We start from the raw sequence: 18,243 nt of genomic DNA on the forward strand, positions 1-18,243 counted from the left end.
CACATCAAGATATTCTGTAAACATTTGTTTTTTTGACAAATTGAAAGTATTTACTAAAAGCGTTTGGCCTGCATCCTTTGCCACACTCCATCTCTTTTTTTTCCTCCCAGTTATAAGAGGGCATAGTAGATGGTGGTCTAGAAATAATGTCCTGACTTTGCTATTGTGGTGTCAGACCTAAAAGTAAGGAGCAGTATTACTTGTCATCTGGGGAAAACCAAGAGGGCCGGCCTCAAATGGCCTAATTGAAAGCCTTCTTCCCTCTCTGTTTCTGCAGATAAGGTCCCCTAGCCAATCTACCCTCCTCATCAAGTGCTGTTCCTGCTTATCCCTGAGCATTGGGTTTCAGTTCCCTGCCAGCCCATGGAATTGAAACAAGCCAATCACATCATCCTATAGGAAGCAGGGGGCATCCCACCCTCTTGTTATCACAAAGCCTGCCTCTCAAGCCCCTGCTTATTCATTCAGTTCCCGAAGACAACCTTCATTTGCTCCTGTGTGCCGTATCCCTCTCCCCCTGGCTATGAGTATATGTGACTAATAAGCTGCTGTCAATCCCAAGTGTCCAGTGTCAGGTGCTGTGTGTCTGGCCAACAGCATAACCTTAGCGTGAGAATCCCTTCCTCACCAATGTGGTAAATAGGAGGTGACTAAAACCGTTAGTCCCACAGGAACAGCAGTGATGGTGGGAAGTGGGAGCCAGCCCGGCAGGGATGTGGAAGATCTAGAAATTTTGGTTCGTCTCTGTCGTGAGTCTCATTTCATGCTGGGCTCCTGAGGCCCTAAGGTAGTACTGGTGACCTGTACGTGATTGCCAATGTTGATTGAAAAAAAAAAAAAAAACTGGCAAAATGTGCATTTACCTAAGTAGAAAGTCTGCATGGGTAATGAATAATATCATATGTTGGGTAGTTCAGATATTTCAAAAAATGGCAGCCCCGAGAGTGGAAATATCGCTTTTTTTAAGGTCTTTAATTGAAATATTTGGGCCCAGACTAAGCTAAATTTTGTAGGATTGCTGAGGTTAAACTCTAAGAGAGCCCTAAACTGATTTCTTTACATTTCACATTGTTTTTCCCTCTTTAACCCAACTTACAGCAAGGGGAATCCGTTCGGTACCAAAGCTAACGGTAGCCAGCTGGGGTTATCCAAACAAGAGTAGATATTCTAGGCTTGAATTATTTCCATAACTGCACCACTTTCCACTTGGTAGTAGAGTTATTATTCTGCAACTGCATTTCATCTTTGTGAAGGAGCAGACTCTCCTAGCCTGCAACTATGAGACAAAAGCCACAACTCTAAGATGCAAATTAGTGTCCCAGCCCTCATTTAATAAAATGCTTATTATATAATCATTTTTAAGATACAGGTATTAGAAAAATGAGGAAGTAACAACAACCAAAACGAAAATGAAGAAAAACCCAATCTTCAGAAATGTATCAGAGCAATGTTCTCTTGAAAAAAACTTTCCCTGCTGAATCATTCATTTTTCAAATATGACTTTGTGTTAGAAAAAAGTTCAGATTCCATCCAAAGTTCAAGTCCATTGGTCTCTAGGTAATTGCCACAGATCAGCAGGGTATTACTCTCTGATGTCCCAGCAGCAAATCATTCAGCTGACAGCATTTTAACATCTGTTGTAGACATTTTTTCAAAAGCATCTTTGGCATCCAAAGGAATTAAATACATCTGATAAATGTCTGAGACTTTGGACAAGGTTCAAAGTCATTTTTTCTGAGTGAAGAAAGTACACTAAAAAGAGAGTAAACTGTATTCACTTTTTCAAATTCCCTAAATACTAATATTTGCATTTTACTATGGGTTGCTATACTATTTATTATTTCAACTCTATCTTACTCTATAGAGCACACTACAAAAGCTAGCAATAATTCTCACCTTACAAGCCTGAAAGGTGGGTTTATTAATTTAGTAAAATCTAAGTAAATAATAACATTTCAATTGTTCCAGAGCCCTCCTTGTCTTTTCCCATCAATACCCTCCTAGGACATCCAAGATGGCACTGCCGGCCACAGATGTGTGGCATAGGTGCTCTTTTTTTTCCATGGTTTTCTATTCTATTTCTAAACACTGTTCCATTCACCTTTATTGTAGACACTGACTCATGGAATAGTTACAGGAATGTGTCCATAGTCTCTCAGAACTAGGAACAGAGCACAGAAATCTCTGTTCTTGACTGTTTGTACTGACCCCTGGAAATTCTATGTGTTTCAGTGGGACACAGGCCAGGGCATCCTTTTCCTTGATCCTGTTGAGGCTGTGGAAGGAGTGACAGGAAGACTGTGGTCAGGAATCTGGATTCCAATCCTGCTTTTATCACAAACTAGCAGAGTATCCTTTGCCAAGGTCCGCTTTTTGAGTCTCACTTTCCTTATCTGTATAATGAAGACATTGGACCACAGGATCATTTAAGGTCCCTTCAGATCTAACTTTTTATGTGTACTAGATCACTTCTGATGGCGGTCATGACAATCCTTCCTACCTCCTATTTCGTACCTTTTTTTTAAAGGTATACTTTACCTAAATAACTACAATAAAATGCATACATTTTGACAAATGTATACACTTGTATATATACTGCCACAATCAAGGTACAAAACGCTTCTATCATGCCAAAAAGCTCCCTCATACCCTTTTGCTGGCAATCCCCATCCTCTAGCCTCAGGCCACCAGTGATCTGCTGTCACTATAGTTTGCCTTATCTAGAATTTCATATAAACAGTATAATATATGTGCTCTTTTGTGTCTGGCTTCTTTTACTCAGCCTAACCACATTCCTTTCGTAATGTGCCTGTACCATCCACCCATCAATTTTCCAGTTCTTTGAATCCAGAATGGCCCTCTGACTTGCTCTGACCAACAGAATACAATGAAAGTAATACTGTGTGATTCCTTCTACCCCTTGGTAAACCACTGCCATGTAAAAATGCCTGAGCTAGACTACTGAATTACTCAAGACCATGTGGAGTGAGAGGGAGGCACATGGAGGAGAACCAAGGTCCAGACTTGTGGATTAGGCCAAACTTGGATCCTCCAGCCCCTTGAAATACCCCTAATCAAGACCACATGGAACACACACAAAAAAAGCCATCCTCCCTGACCCCCACCTGAATTCCTAACCCAAATAATTGTCAGCAAATAAAGTGCTCTTGTTTTAAGCCACTAAATTTTGGGGTGGCTCGTAAGAACCAAAACGAAAATGATGAGTCTTCTGCCCTGTCTTCCTTAAGGTCCAACATAATCTCTTTCTGGCCCTAGGACTATTAGCTAACTATACAGGTGTTTTCCCTGAAATCTTTTCTACTTCTCTTTCTTTCCTTTTCCTATTGTTCCTCCCTCAGGTGTCATAAATTGCATCTAAATTCTTGTAACTGTTTCATGAACTTGAAAACTGCAGCGTGTTTTTCTTCCATTTCACTTTACAGGGTTGAAGAGTATAAAATCTTTTCTCTCTTCCTTTCAGATCCAGTGTACTGGCATTTGAATTCCAGCATGTTCTAGAGAAAAGAATAAAGAGTTTGGGAGCCAAGAACTCTCATTTTATACCTAATGAGCTGTAAGGTTCTAGGCAAGTTTGAAAGCTTCCTGCACCTGACTTTCTTCATGAAATCTCATGAGCTGGTAGAGAGAGCATAAACTACAAAAACAGATGGGAAAATTAGTCAAAAGCAAAGTACTCTTTATTTCCATAACTCGGACAAGTTTTCTGCAATGATATTTGCATGCCCTTCATGTGTCAAGTTCTCTGTCACAGGCTTGAACATGCAAGATAAGGTTTGCCTATCACCAGGAAAACAAGATAAACACTATTTCTGCCTTACGCGTTTTTGCTGGAAGTGAGATCTCTCTCTTCCACTCTCACTCATGTGTGTGTGTGTGTGTGTGTGTTTTATGTTGCTATTCTCCACAAATGTTTTGTTGTGGGCTACTGTAAGACTCGTTATGGTCAGGCAAAATCTGGGTGAAACATTCTCATGGAAGGGTGAAAGGTGAGGTTTATATGAAAAAAAATGCAGAGGGCCTAAGACTTCTAGAAACTACCCCTAACATAAAAGAATTATGGTAGTCCTCTTTTCCCAAATACAATTTTAAATTTAAAAATCACACTAAACCATCAAATAAAGGCAAAGAAGCTCATTTCTAATTTGCACCTTTAAACTGCTTCAAAGCTTTGTTTGAAATATCAAATAAAATCTTTCTAATTTTTTTCTCTCATTTTTTTTCTTGCATGTCTTTGTTTCTGTTGGTGAGAGAACAAAGGATCTCAAAAAATGATCCCAGCATCAGCATCACCTGTGAACTTGTTTGAAATGCTAATATGGGGGATCTACCCTAAATCTACTGAATCAATAACTCAGCGGGTAGGGTCTAGCAATCTGTGTTTTAACAAGCCTTTCAGGCGATGCTGAAACACTGAAGTTTGAGAATCACTGCCGAGGAGATACCTGGGCTGCCTGCTGCAGTTTGTCAAACTGGCTGTTCATTAGAATATCCTGGGAAACTTTATAAAAATATCAGTGTTAGGACTCCAATGCCATAGATGCTAATTTATTTGGTCAGGCGTAGGCCAGGAAATCAGTATTTTTAAAGTCTCCTAAGTGATTCTAGTATGTCTGCCAGCATTGAGAATCACTAGCATTTTAGGTAATCTGGCTCTGATTCCTAGGCTTGAGCAACCTGGGGGAAAGAAGTGAGGAGCTCAGCATGCTTCCTCAGTTTAGGCTGAAGAGGATAAGCAGGGAAGTAGGGATAGTTCACAAGAATGTTTAAGCAAGTCTGAAATAAAACACATTTAAATGTGAAATGTGGAAGGGGAAGAATTATAGTTAAGCCATAGTCTTCAGGGAACATTTGAGGCAGTGAGCATTTTAGACTGAATGACAGGAAATAAGTTTAGAGAAAACCAGTGGAAGAGAGAGATAATACAACTAAGATAAATTAGGCTTGAATATTCCTTATGGGGCTGTGCTGTGCACTAGAATCCCATCATACATTTACATTCCAAGCCTCCAAGCTAACATTATTTACTCTTTTAAAAAAATCCTGGAAAAGAACACCTCTATTTTTCAAAAAAATGTGTTTAATTTTGCTATTCTCCACATTTTTTGTTGTATATTACTATAAAATTGGTTATGGTCAACCAAAGTCTTGTGAAGGAAATATTCTCATGGAAGAGTGAAAGCTGATTTGATTATAATAGCTAGTAGTAGAATTTGGGAAGTAATTTTCACTTACACAACAGTCAACTGAAGAAAACCAGCAAGATCATTTTTAGGCTTTTTAAATATTACAGGCATAAAAAAGAAAATTTTAGAAGTGGATTCGTTCTGGTTAAAAGTTTTTTTTAAAAAAGGATCTGACTTTTAAATTGTATTCATCATATATTTTTGATATGTTCGTATCTCAGATGAGTTGAGGGACTGAAGAAATGAGTTTTTAAAAAATTGGTGAAGAAAGGGAACCAACTAGCAAAGAAGGTGGTTGTGGCAAATGTTAAAATAAGAAAAACAACATATTGAGAGGATGAAAGGGCCCTGGGAGTGGAACAATATGAAAGAGGGGATTTTTGTGTTTTGTTCACTGCTGTATCTACAGCATCTAGAACAATGCCTAGCACATGAAAAATGCCTAGCACATGAAAAATGCTCAATAAATACAGCGTACTTGTTGAATAAATAAATGACCTCCAAGGATACCTCCAGTTTTGTGTACCAGGATGCTGTAATTGCTGGGTGACTGAGGAATAAACGAAAATTTTAACTTGTTTTTTATTTAGAGCTTTCCAACTGTACTGTAACAGGTGTTATAAATTTTCCCAGCCAAGATGTGGCCTTTTCCTAACGAAAAGTTCCAAAGGAATGGAGATTGAGACTGGGGTAGTTTCTCAGAGGAGCTGGCTACTCTGATCCTCTTCACTCCAAAACAAAGTGTACTCCTCCCTCTCACTTCCCTCAAAACAAATCCACCACTTACAAATGTGCAACCTGTGGGGCCATTTTTGAAACAGAGGAGGATATGGCCAATTTTCATCTGAAACACTCCCCAGATATGTCTCCAAGCACTGTGTACACCACCTTCTTGTAGGTGTTCTGAATGTCCCCAAGCCCCATGTTTTGCTCACGAGGCATGCCACCCTAACTCCCTGCTGCTGGAAATGAGAATATGTCTGAGGGTAACAGAGGAACAGTAATAAATGGCTTCCACTTTATTCATAAATTTTTGATGGGTTGACCTCAGAGAACCAATCCCTCTAATGAAGTGGAAAGCATCCCAGAAGTGAGAGCTCACTTGTTTCACTTTCTTATTTGGAAAATGGAATGCTGGCGTGACTCCTTCTTAGCTATTACTGCTTGTATTACTGCTCCAAAATACAAAGAGCAGGTTCAAAGAGGTAACTTCGCCTTGCATCATTCGCCTTTTGGTTTTATGCTTGTCTCACAATAACCTTAGATAATGTGCCCTGTTTCTTTTTTATCCACTGATTCAGCAAATATTTACAAAGCCCCCCGTACACTGCTAGGTACCATGCTAGGCTCCAGGGAACAAAAAATTTCCTGCTCTCCAAAAGGAGATAAAAATCAAGTGGGCAGAGAAGCCAATAAACGTGTAAAATGCGTTATCATACCAGGAGGTTATAAATGCTACAAAGAGAAATAAAACAGGAGTATGGGAGATGGGCAGTAACAAAAAGCTCTAAATCCAAACTTTACTACGCCGCTGTCAAAAAAAAAAAAAAAACTCTATGCTTCCCCCCAACCCTGTTTTGTTTTTTGTTTCGTTTTTTGCCCTTGCAGCTTGCCTGCTCTAACAATAGATGCCTTTTAAATAGCAGTCACTCTGAGGGATGAGAAATGACCTAATGGGTCCAAAGGACACTATTTGGGTGGGGGCAGCACTGAAAGCCCAGACTTCACCGCTCTGCAATACCTGGAAGTAACAAAGCTGCACTTCTACCTCCTGAATCTATGAAAATAAAACTAAAATAAACAATAGAGCTTCACTGCTGACTCCAAGCTCCTTTCTTAGGCTCAGTTGCCTCCCGCTTCTCTGACCAGGCGCTTCCACTGGCTCTGCAATAAAATTCTAAGATTATGGGATCCCCAAACCAGCTTGCAGCCCCACAGCCCTCCCGCCTTCCTCCCCTCTCTCCACGCCTCCCTCAGGCCGGTGGTGCCGTCAGGGCCCGTGTCTGAGGCGCCCGGTGGATTCAGCAGAACAAACATCATAAAACGATTATTTGCGAGAGGAGAAGACCATGTTGGGAGAACTTGGTCCCAGACACTGTCTCATAAGCAGCAGAAAAACCGCAGGAAACCTAAGGAGCACGACCCTGACGGCGACGGAGGGGGTGCGCGCGGACAGCACTGGTCCCCTCCCGCCGACGCCAGGGCTCAAATCGCAACGAAGACGGAGCGGCCACAAATCCCGGCTTCTCCTTTCTTTCGCTAAGGCGGAGAAATCGCCCCGCGGTCCCTGGCGCGCCTCCCGCGAAAAACGAGCAGTGACCATTCCGACAGGCCGCCCGCCGCGCTCCCTTTCCGCAGACAAAGCTGCCTCGAAGGCGCTCCGCGGCCCCCGAGTCACCACGTTCCGTTCGGCAGAAGAAAGCGAAAGCGGCTGCTCCCTGACAGGCAGCCAGACAATAGCGGCGGGAAGGCCGCTCCACGCCAGCACCTTTGTTTCCCTCGCGCCGGGAAACTAAGTCTCCAGATGCCACAGAAACCAGAGACTGCTCTTCCTGCTCGGTCCTTTACAGCAGGCAGGAGCGCGCCGGCCACCTCCGTCGCGGGGAAGCGGCATGCTGAGCCCCGCGCCTCGCTGTGCCCTCTAGAGCGAGCGGAGGAAGCAGGCGAAAAGCGGCTGCGGCCCGTTGCTGCCTTGCCGACGTCTCAGCAACTCCGGGCCCGGCGGCCTGGTCGGGAGGGAAGTAGCGCCGGCCCCGCGCGGAAGGAAACGCGCAGCGTGATGCGGCTCAGTGCGCTTTTATAGAACTGCGCCTCAAGAGACGCCGCGGTGGCTCCCGTTGGTCCGCGTCGCGTGTTCCCTGCATTTGGTCCCTCGCTGCCCGCTGCGGCCTTACCCCTGCGCCTCGGAGTAGCCGCCGCGGGCCTCTCTGGTGGGGCAAGGAGACCTGGAGGCCGTCCCGGTGGCGAGAGTGTAGCGGCCCCGGCCTCTTGGGCCTTCAGCCTCGCGCCAGCCGAACCCTCTGCCAGGGCTTGGGCGTGGAGCCTTCGACGCGCCTGCGTCCTGGGCTGTGCGTCTGCCTGAGTCGGTGCCTCGCTTTGACGCCAGGTCGCGTCTGTCCCCTCAGGCTTGACAGCGGGTGCTAGCAGGTCCAGGCCGACTGACGGACGGAAGTCGGCCTTCCGCCCGGGTGCTCCCTCCCACGCCCACACGCCGGGCGCGGCTCAGTTTCTTCTATTGTGACAATAGAAATGAGATGATGCGGATTAAAATTACCTAACGGCGCATAATGAGTTCTTCAGCGTCTAGCTAGTCCTACCATAGGATTAATACCCAGAACCACGTGGGTGGAGCTGAAAAACACGATGCTGTGGGGGGGTGGGGGGAAGAACCCAAAATAGCTATGGTCGGCCTGATTCCATTTATAGGACATTCTAGAAGAAGCAACGGTAGCGATGCAAAGCGGTTGCCTGGTAAAGGAGTGGAACTGGACAAAATGGAATGCACAGGAGCGGGGGGGGGGGGAACTTTGGGGCTGTGGTGGGACAATTTCATATCTTGATAGGAGTGGCGTCAACATGACGTATACAGTTGCCCAAGATCATCAAACTGTAGTTTCTAAATGGGTACAGTTTATTAACATTCAAATTATAAGAAAAGTCATTTCCTCAAAAGTTGGAGGGTGGGGGGAAGAGTTAAAGAAGGTCGTGGCTAGGTGATCGTTGCGGAATAAGGGAGAAAATCACAGTTTACAAAATCTGAGAGCTAAATCCGTGCTGTTTCTGAATTGAGAAGCAGTGAACACCAGCAGCAGGAATTGCTTAGGTCCAAAAAGCTATGCTCTACCGGACCCGGTTGATGTGCCTCCCCGGATTTACTCTGTCCCACCGTCCACCTCTACGCCGGCCTGCAACTCTTGCTTAGGGTAGAGGCCTGGCCTCCAGTGCCATCTCCCGACAGCCTCCCCCAGATGAGGGTCATGCTTCAGCACTGCCTCCCTGACACAGAGGCTCTGATGATAGGATGCTCTCAGACTCAGGTGAGAAATTTGAAGGAACAGAGTGCTCTTCCCTAGCAGTTACCTGGAGGGGTCAGGTGCTGCCCACAGAAGACTGGGAGAGTTAGAGCCCTGTGAGGCATACTTTCCCCAAAGGGCACAGAAAGGATGAAGTAGCCAGCATAGAAACTCCTCTCCCTGCCATCCACACAGTCCCAAGGCATGCTGGTTCTACATGATTTGTCTGGAAGCTGTCCTTGCATGTGAAGTTGTTTTCAGCTCAGTAATGTACCACCTTGTATTTGCCTGCCTTCGCCTTTCCTTTCACCTTTAAAACCCTGGAATTGTACCTCCTAGTAAAATCTTAGCACTTAAACTTGGCCTCAGGCTCTACCTTCATGTGAATCATTTAGCAGGTTTTGGGCTTTAGATCTGTGCTTTTCTGAAAATTTTGCAACCACAATAACGCAAAATTAGGATTTTTTTTCCCCTGTTTGGGGTCTGGTTTACTGTCCCATTAAAGTGCTTCTGTAAACGGCAACCAATTGAGACCAATGCTGAATATATAAATTTTTATACGTGTGCCCCTATTTGAAGTTGCTAGAAATAATAAAAGTTTGGGCTTCCATTTATTGGTTCCTAGTGGTGTTTATTCTCAAGAGTAAATTCCTAGATCATTAGGCACTTAAATGCTTTAAAAATTTGGAAACTTAAGCCTGGGATGCATGCAAGTGCAAAACAAAATGCTTTCAAATCACGATCAAAGATCATAAAGTCTGGGGGTCTACTTATGTTTTTAGTCATGTTCTAGCTTTCCTAAAGACATCAGGGGAGGATATGTTAAAGCCTTTTTAAGTGATTTCTGGTTCATAGTGCTTTGCGAAACAATTTTTCTTTGCATTATTTTCTATATTAAATACTTCAGTAAGTGTTTAATGATAACGGCCACTGGCTTTGTGGCCTACTGTTTATTGCAATTTTGTCAGGGCTTATTCTAGGCTTCCCTTCCATCTGGGCTTCCCAACCATCTGTAACTTGATCAACAGTAATTTGAGATGGGACTGGCCAGGGTCATATGTTAAATAGGACAGTTCTACTTTTCTGACCACAAAATCCTCCCCTTCCTGACCACTTAAAGACTGTTACATAATCTACAAATACGTGGCTCTAATAAGTTCTGCTGCATACGTTGGCAAAGGTCACACCTGAAATCTACGTTTCTATTGGCACGATACATTTTATTAGAGATTATTTTTATTGCTTATAATTGTGGCCTATCAGAGCACTTAATTATTTTTAATAACATTCTGCCTTCATCCACATCATCAAGCTACTGAATTGGTTTTTGCAAGGAAAACCTGGTCATTCTAGCATGTGAACAATTTTTAATATTTGTTTGAAAAATGTTTCATCTGAGGTTAATTTCTATTGGGAGCAAAAATGAAGCCAGGCTGTATATATGATGTGTTTAAATACATTTTCACAAAAAGAAAAATATTAAGAATATCTTGGTTTACAGACGTGCAGTATCAGAAGGCATCCCAATAAACAAAAGTGAAAGCTCCTCTTTAAATCCTAGCACTTGATTATTTCCAAATATATAAGGGTAGATAATGTTCAGCAAACGTGCAGGTTTTACAAATTGGCTCCTTCAGAGTAGGTCATAAGCTTGCTACAATTGCGTTCCCATTACTCAAACATTTTTAGAATTCTTTGGAAATTTGCCACAAGAGTCTGAGTCACATTCTTTTAAATGACATCATCAGTGATAGCAAATCTTCCTCCTCTGAGAGCAGATTTTTAGAAAACATACCCAAGTCATTTGAAACCACACTGAGTTTAGTAACATCATTTGACAGGGAAAAATTGAACTAGAAAGAGCAAAAATAAGTGAACTGATTAATGCTTTTTAAAAAATTAAACTCCAAGAAATGGAGGATTGGGGAAAGTTTGGAGCAGAAATTAATGATTAGAAAACAATGTTTTTGATCAATTCCAAAGGTAATTCTTTGGAAAAAGATCAAGGAAATGGAGAAATCGCTGATGAATCTATTAAAAAAAAAAAAAAAGAAAAGAAAATATAAAGGAAAACGGAGATACAACAGATACAGAGACCTTTTTTTTTTTTTTTTTGAGATGGAGTCTCACTCTGTCACCCAGGCTGGAGTGCAGTGGCATGATCTCGGTTCGCTACAAGCTCCGCCTCCTGGGTTCACGCCATTCTCCTGCCTCAGCCTCCCAAGTAGCTGGGACTACAGGTGCCCGCCACCACGCCCGGCTAATTTTTTGTATTTTTTAGTAGAGACGGGGTTCAACCGTGTTAGCCAGGATGGTCCCGATCTCCTGACCTGCCAAAGAGACTTTATATGAAATTAGCTATGTGCTAAATATTTTTTTCTGGAAAACCATAAATCACTCAAATTGAATCTAGGAGTAGAAAAAGTAAGTGGATCAAAGCTAGGGGATAAATTTTAAAAGGCCTAAAGACTGAGAGAGGCTTTAGGCAAATTCTTGCAAATTTTGAAAGACATAAAATCCCCTTTCTAAATGAGTAAAGACACTAAAATTTAATTTTTTTTGTGAGTGAAACCCTTTTTTATTATAAAACCTATCAAAAATGGTATATGCCAAACATGACGGCTCACACCTGTAATCCCAGTACTTTGGGAAACTAAGGGGGGAAGATGGCTTGAGGCCAGGAGTTCCAAGAGACCCCATCTATACAAAAAGTAAAAAATTATCTGGGCCTCGTGGTAGGCTCCTGCAGTCCCAGCTACTCGGAAAGATGAAGCAGGAGGATCATTTGAGCTCGACCGGCCAAGACTGCAGTGAGCCGTGATCTCGTCACTGAACTCCAGCCTGGGTAACAGAGCAAGACCCTATCTCAAAAAAAAAAGAAGATAAAGAAAGGACACTCAAAAAATTAAAGTTCACATAAGAAACTCGATGCCAGAATTCACCCCAAAATACCAAAAAGAACCTAGCAAATTATATTCAGTAAAGTCAGTCATTTTAAACAATCAGGTAGATCTTATCCTAGAAATACCAGGATATTTCAATACTAGGAAAATAGTTTATATAAAAATACATTTAGGTTATATAAGAATAAAAACCTTATTGTCTCGATAAGTGATAAAAATCTAGCACCTATTCCCAATTGCAACTGTATTTCTAAAAAACTTTTAGTAAATGTTAAACTGATAGCCAATATCATATTTTTTAATAAAATTTTATAAAAATAATAATGCTACTGGTAAGACAGTCAAATTAAGTTTACACCTTCTCTCCAAAGGCCTCCTGAGTAGCTGGGATTACAGGTGCACACCACCATGCCCAGCTAATTTTTGTATTTTCAATAGAGACGGGGTTTTGCCATGTTGGCCAGGCTGGTCTTGAACTCCTGACCTCAGGTGATCCACCTGCCTTGGCCTCCCAAAATGCTGGGATTACAGTGAGCCACTGCAGCTGGCCTGCTTCTTATTTTTTAATTTCATAAAGTACCTTGTACATCTTCCTACATCAGCACATACAGACCTACCAAAATTTTTCATAGTGGTTGAGTACAGTTATATGAATGAACCATATTTTTCACTCACCTATTAGGGACCATTTAGACTATTTTCTCGTTTTTTGCAATTACATATAGTTAGTGCATCCTTGAATGTCTTTGCCTATCGATGCAGGTGTACTTGTTGGATTAATGCCTAGCAATGGAATTGCAGATCAATATTTGGATAGATACTTCCAAATTAATATTCGAAAGACTGGATTAATTTATAATACCACTAAAAGTATGTGCAAAAATGTTGATAATTGTTGAGGCTAGGTGAGAGGCACATTAGACTTTCATTTACTTTTGTGTGTATTTTTAAATTTCCATACTCAATGACAGACAGGCATTTTCATTAAAAGCAGGTATAAATATGCCTGCTTTCACCACTATTATTTAAAATTATGTGAAGTCACTCTGTAATAAGACAAACAGAAATACTAAGTAAAATATTGCAAAGCAGTAGACAGATTGCCTTTATTTGCAGATACTTTTTGCCTAGAAAACTTAAGAAACTTGATTGAAAATCTCTTATAAAATAATTATTAAAATCAATAACTTTCTACTGATCTAGCAATAACCTATTGGGAAATATAACTTTTTTGGGATGTTGAAACCTGGGAACAAATATATTTCTTAAAAAGATTCTATTCACATATAAATAATATTGGCAAGAACTGAAAGGGATTTATACAAAGAAAAAAGAGAAAAAGTGAAATCAAAAAGATTTGAATAGATTGAGAAATATGTTATGCTCCTAGACAAAGATATCTATCCCTTAATTTGCAATTGTAACTAAAATTCCAACGGGACATTTTTAGACGTTGAAAAAATGTATTTCCATCTGGAGGAAAAAGCAGAGTAGCCAGAATACTTCAAAAAGGAAGAATAATAACATGAGATTTACTCTGCCACATATTAATACGTATTATAAAGCCATAATAATTACAATAATATTGAACTACTGAAGAAAGATTGACAAATAAATATTTCAGAACAGATAGCCCTGAAAGAAAACTCAATATTCCAATAAATGAAGCGTCACTAATGGGGAAGACATGGATTATTCCATAACTGACACTAGGAAAACTGGCCAACCATTTGGGGAAAAAAATCAGATTAAATGTTCACTTCATGCAGTCTCCTGAAATACATTCCAGATAAAGAGATAAGTGTGAAAAACTGAACTATAAAAGAACTTAAAAAAAAAAATCTAAATGGACAGCTAATTGATTTTTGGATGGAAAAGAACCACAAAACAATGGAAGAACTCACAGATTTATCTGAAATAATTATTTAAAACATCTGTATACCAAAAATTATAACAATATCAAATAAGAAGTTGTGAAGTAGGAAGATATTTGTCATGACTATCGTAAAGTGGAGGAGTTAGTGTTTACATCCAGGTCCTTAACAACCCTTCTGAAAGAAGAAATCCCAAAACATTTTGGGCAACAACAGCATCACTGAGCTTAAATTCAGAGAACCACTCTGAGAGGAGAGTTCATTTGGAAGAATCACTAACTTACTGAAGTTTTAGAATATTAGGTTTTTATTGTATGTTTTGTTTCTTCTCACCTCATTTCCTGTGTTCAAGGTAACATTTGGAAATGCTATTTTCTCCAGTTTATTTTTCAAAAGCTTCCTAGAATATTATACTTCCTTATATCGTTTGGAAGAGGTTCAATTGATCTCATGACAAACCCAGCGGTAGATAATCTTACTATTCCCATTTTCCAGATTAGGAAGCATGTATTTTTGTGGCTTTAAGCATAAATAGGTGGCAAATTGAAAAAATTGACATAAACAAGTCATTCGAAATAAAGTCATTAAAGGATAATCCAAGCTAAGTGAACACTATTTAGAGAAAGAGAGACAGCTGTTAAAAGCACCTGGCAATCCTCAAAAGACATGTGCTCAGCCAGGATCCCTACACCCACCCTTATCCTTAGTTGTGACAGACCACGCCCAAGGGATATAGCCTAGCTTTCGCCTTGGGCTAGAGAGAGATGAGCCTGTGAAGAAGTACACCGGTATCAAGAGGGAAACACCGTCTGATCCCTGCACTTGTACTAGCACTTACTGGGGGCTTAAAACTGAAACTGTTCTAATCATGTTCTGACTTCATAATATTTATGAATCATCTCATGTAACCATCACCAAACAACCCCAGGATTTAAGTACATTTATGATCCCCATTTTCCACTTTATGAAACTGAAGTTCCACAGAAAAGTTACATAGCTTGCTGAAGTTCACACGGCTAGCAAATGGTACAAGCTGTATTTGAAACAGGCAGGTAACTGGGGCTGGAGCGGAAGCTCCTTGGCTACGTGAAGCCAGTAGCTTATGTACAAAGCCCTTTCATACACAAGAGCTCATTTGACTTTCACAACTTCTTCATGTTGAGGTCAGGAAATATTCTCCCCAATTTACACTAAGACAATGGGAAGCTAGAAATGGGTTATTGGAATTAATCACCTTTAAAAAAAAATGTCTGAAAGAGACAGACAGCAGGGCATGGATAGACGTGCGATAGGGAATGACTGGACAGAAAACAAGGCTTAAAAAGCTTGAATCGCAGAAAAAAAAAGTGCCTTAAACTTTATATAGATTAAACACAAGCTGCATGAAAGGGAAGGGAGCTGGGGAACAGGCAGGGGAAGGTTATCTTGAGCACAGCAAGAATGAAAAGCATACCAGTTCATGAGCCAGCAAGGGGTATAATGATACTAGATAATAAACATTGAGAGAAATCACACCCATAGCATTTCCATTATTTAGAAGCCATCTACCTCCTGAAATTCTAACTCCTAGTCCATGTCACTGTTTATCTAAGAATCATGCTGTTAATTTATGTCTGTTTATTTACATGACCTTTGTTAGTTTAGATAACAAGACCGGAAGTTGTGTACAAACCACTAAGATGAAGTTCCCACTGAACAATAGGATTTTCACCTAGCTTTTAAATACAATCATGGTAATAAAGTTTGTACAAATACTTTTAAAATTTGTTCACATAGAACTAAAACAACATCCGTTAACCTCTGAACTTGTTGCTTGTTTTTTCGATCACATTATTTTTTATTCTGAAATACTGTGAGTACAAAGGAACTTCACAAGAAACATGCATGTTCTGAGAAACTTACTTTTATAAAATGATTCATGCTAAATGCATTAGCACTCCATCTGTTTAAAAGTAGGAAAATAAAGAATCCTTTTGCTATGACTTATTACCTAGTCATTTATCTGATTTTGTTTAAGTCCAGTTTGATGGGTATCAGAACAGATGCATATATATTCTATACTTAGTTCACAATGTTTAGTTCTTTGGAATTTAAAATCAATATGCATCATCAACTGTAAGGGAAATTATCTTATCTACAGTAAGTTATAGCATTCTCCTCAAGTTTTATGAAATGTTACTTAGTAGCATAGGATTTATCATAAGAACATTGTTTTGTAGTATTCATATTCAATTCAACGTTTTCTAAATAAGTGTCTATATAAATCCTTTCTCAAAAGTGAACAAATTCCCTGTAATCAGCCCTTCTTGACCTTCCTTGTACATATTCTTTCCTTCTATAATTCCGTTCCGTCAAAATCCTTCAGTGACCTGTAGCAACCAAACAGGTTTTCAGTATTTGATCTCAAATAGTTTTTTTAAAAAATCGGAGGATTGTTCAGACTGAAATATTTTGGCTATGCCTCCAGGGTAAAAAGTAAAAGGCACTCTTAATCCATGGTTATAACAACATTGTTCTGATTTTTTTTTTAATTGCCAGTGTTGGCATGAATGAAATATAGGATGACTCATCCAATGAGAATTTGAATGCTGGTGTAAAACCATAGAGAAAATTCAGGTGAGTTGAAGGAGAACGAGATCAGGGACTTGTGAAGAAAATGCAGTCAGAAAACGAAAAGAGAGTCTCTATGAATGCAGGAAAACAAACTGCAATGCTAAAACTACATTTTAGAGTTCAAACAGGTTTGAACTCTAATAGTTAAATCCTGCTAAAGGCTACTGACATATGACACCAGGATGGCGGAAAAGCCGAAGGGTGAAAAGTTTCTAAGCTGACTATTAAATAGATGTAACTCACTGACAAGCGTGCCCATGTGGGATTTTAATTACTCAGACATCTGTTTGGCGAAGTGTACTACTAAATAGGGATCAAATACAGAGATCAAATTACGTGGGGCAGGGAGTGGAGATGACATTCATGAGTCAGAAAGGAGAGCTATCGGCCAGGGGAAAATCAATCCCGGCTTTACATCTCACCAACAGAGAAGCAATTATTTTAGATGTGGGGCTGGTTAGCATCCTAGGTCATGAATTTAATTAAATAACCCTCGAGTGGCAGAAAACAGAACAAACCACTGTATTTAACTGTCAGTAAGACATGCTGCAAATGAATGGTCCAAATTCCTCCTTTTCTCCTTCCCTCCTCCCACATAGATTTGTTGTAGTTTTTCTTAAATTCACAACTCTCTTCCCTTTCCTAATGTAGCCTTCTCAGTGGCATCCAATAAATTCATTTACATGCATGGCTTGAATCAGAGGCAGGGTTTGTCTCCAAAATTCCCACAGTGGGATACTTGGGAAGGGGCAGGAGGGGAGAAAGGCACGAATTAAATCACCATTTGAATTCCTTCCTTAGGTTCAATAAAAAGGCTAATAATTCACAGAAATATCCTGGAATCAAAGAGAAGACCCTGTGGCCTCGTTGGACATTAGTTGGTGCCTTGGAAGATAGCAGAGGCAGGAGACACAAAAGAGTTCAAGTGGTTGGAACAAGAACTGTAGAAGTCATACCTAAGCACAGGAGAGGGGAAAGAGAGCATTCAATTGCTTTTGAAATGAATATTTAAAAACCAGCCTCACTCAGGGTGGCCCCTTGCAGTCTTCTGCTGAGTCAACTCTCTGCTTGGCAGCCTCTTGTCCATAGCTGACTCAGGGCAGAAAGGTGATTGACTGCCTTAAGAGCCTTCCCCTGACCTCTCCACTCAGCTCTCCTTCCTCCACCCCACCATTCTTCCAGAGCCCAGCTCAGATTCACTGGTTTCCTCCAAAATGCCTTTCTTCCATTTGCAGATAACAAAAAACAGTTGGAAAGAATATAGGTAAAAGTATAAATTTACTGGAAGGAAGAGTCTTACAAGGAAGAGTTGAACAACTTAACCTCCCTCAGGGAGAAGTGGCCCAGGGCAGTTCCCAGGACCTCAGAGGCTGAAATCTGCTAGTTCCTCCAAAGGGTTGGCTGCCATTAATGATGTAGCTACCAACTCCCAACCACTGTCTCTCTGCAAATCTAAAGTTCCTGGGAGAATCTGATTGGCACATATACACTTGCACTCACATACACACACACACACACACATGCACAAGCTGTTAAATAAACTCAGAAAATCATCCTACAATGTGGTTCATTCCTTCTAAACTGGTCTTTTTGCTACCATTTTAAAGTTCTAAGAAGAACTACTTCAGACACCGTT

General features: G+C 40.7%; 1 protein-coding gene across 1 annotated transcript; it reads left to right on the forward strand.

Moving 5' to 3' along the window:
* Nucleotides 1–7,081: 7,081 nt before the first annotated feature.
* On the forward strand, nt 7,082–9,580 carry LOC111550031. Its single transcript, XM_023223265.3, has one exon. The coding sequence runs from the start codon at nt 7,274–7,276 to the stop codon at nt 7,718–7,720; it is 447 nt and encodes a 148-aa protein (XP_023079033.1). The 5' UTR covers nt 7,082–7,273; the 3' UTR covers nt 7,721–9,580.
* The last annotated feature ends 8,663 nt before the right edge of the window (nt 9,581–18,243 follow it).

Source organism: Piliocolobus tephrosceles, chromosome 9, assembly GCF_002776525.5.
Source record: "Piliocolobus tephrosceles isolate RC106 chromosome 9, ASM277652v3, whole genome shotgun sequence".
In the NCBI taxonomy this organism is placed as follows: Eukaryota; Metazoa; Chordata; class Mammalia; order Primates; family Cercopithecidae; genus Piliocolobus; species Piliocolobus tephrosceles.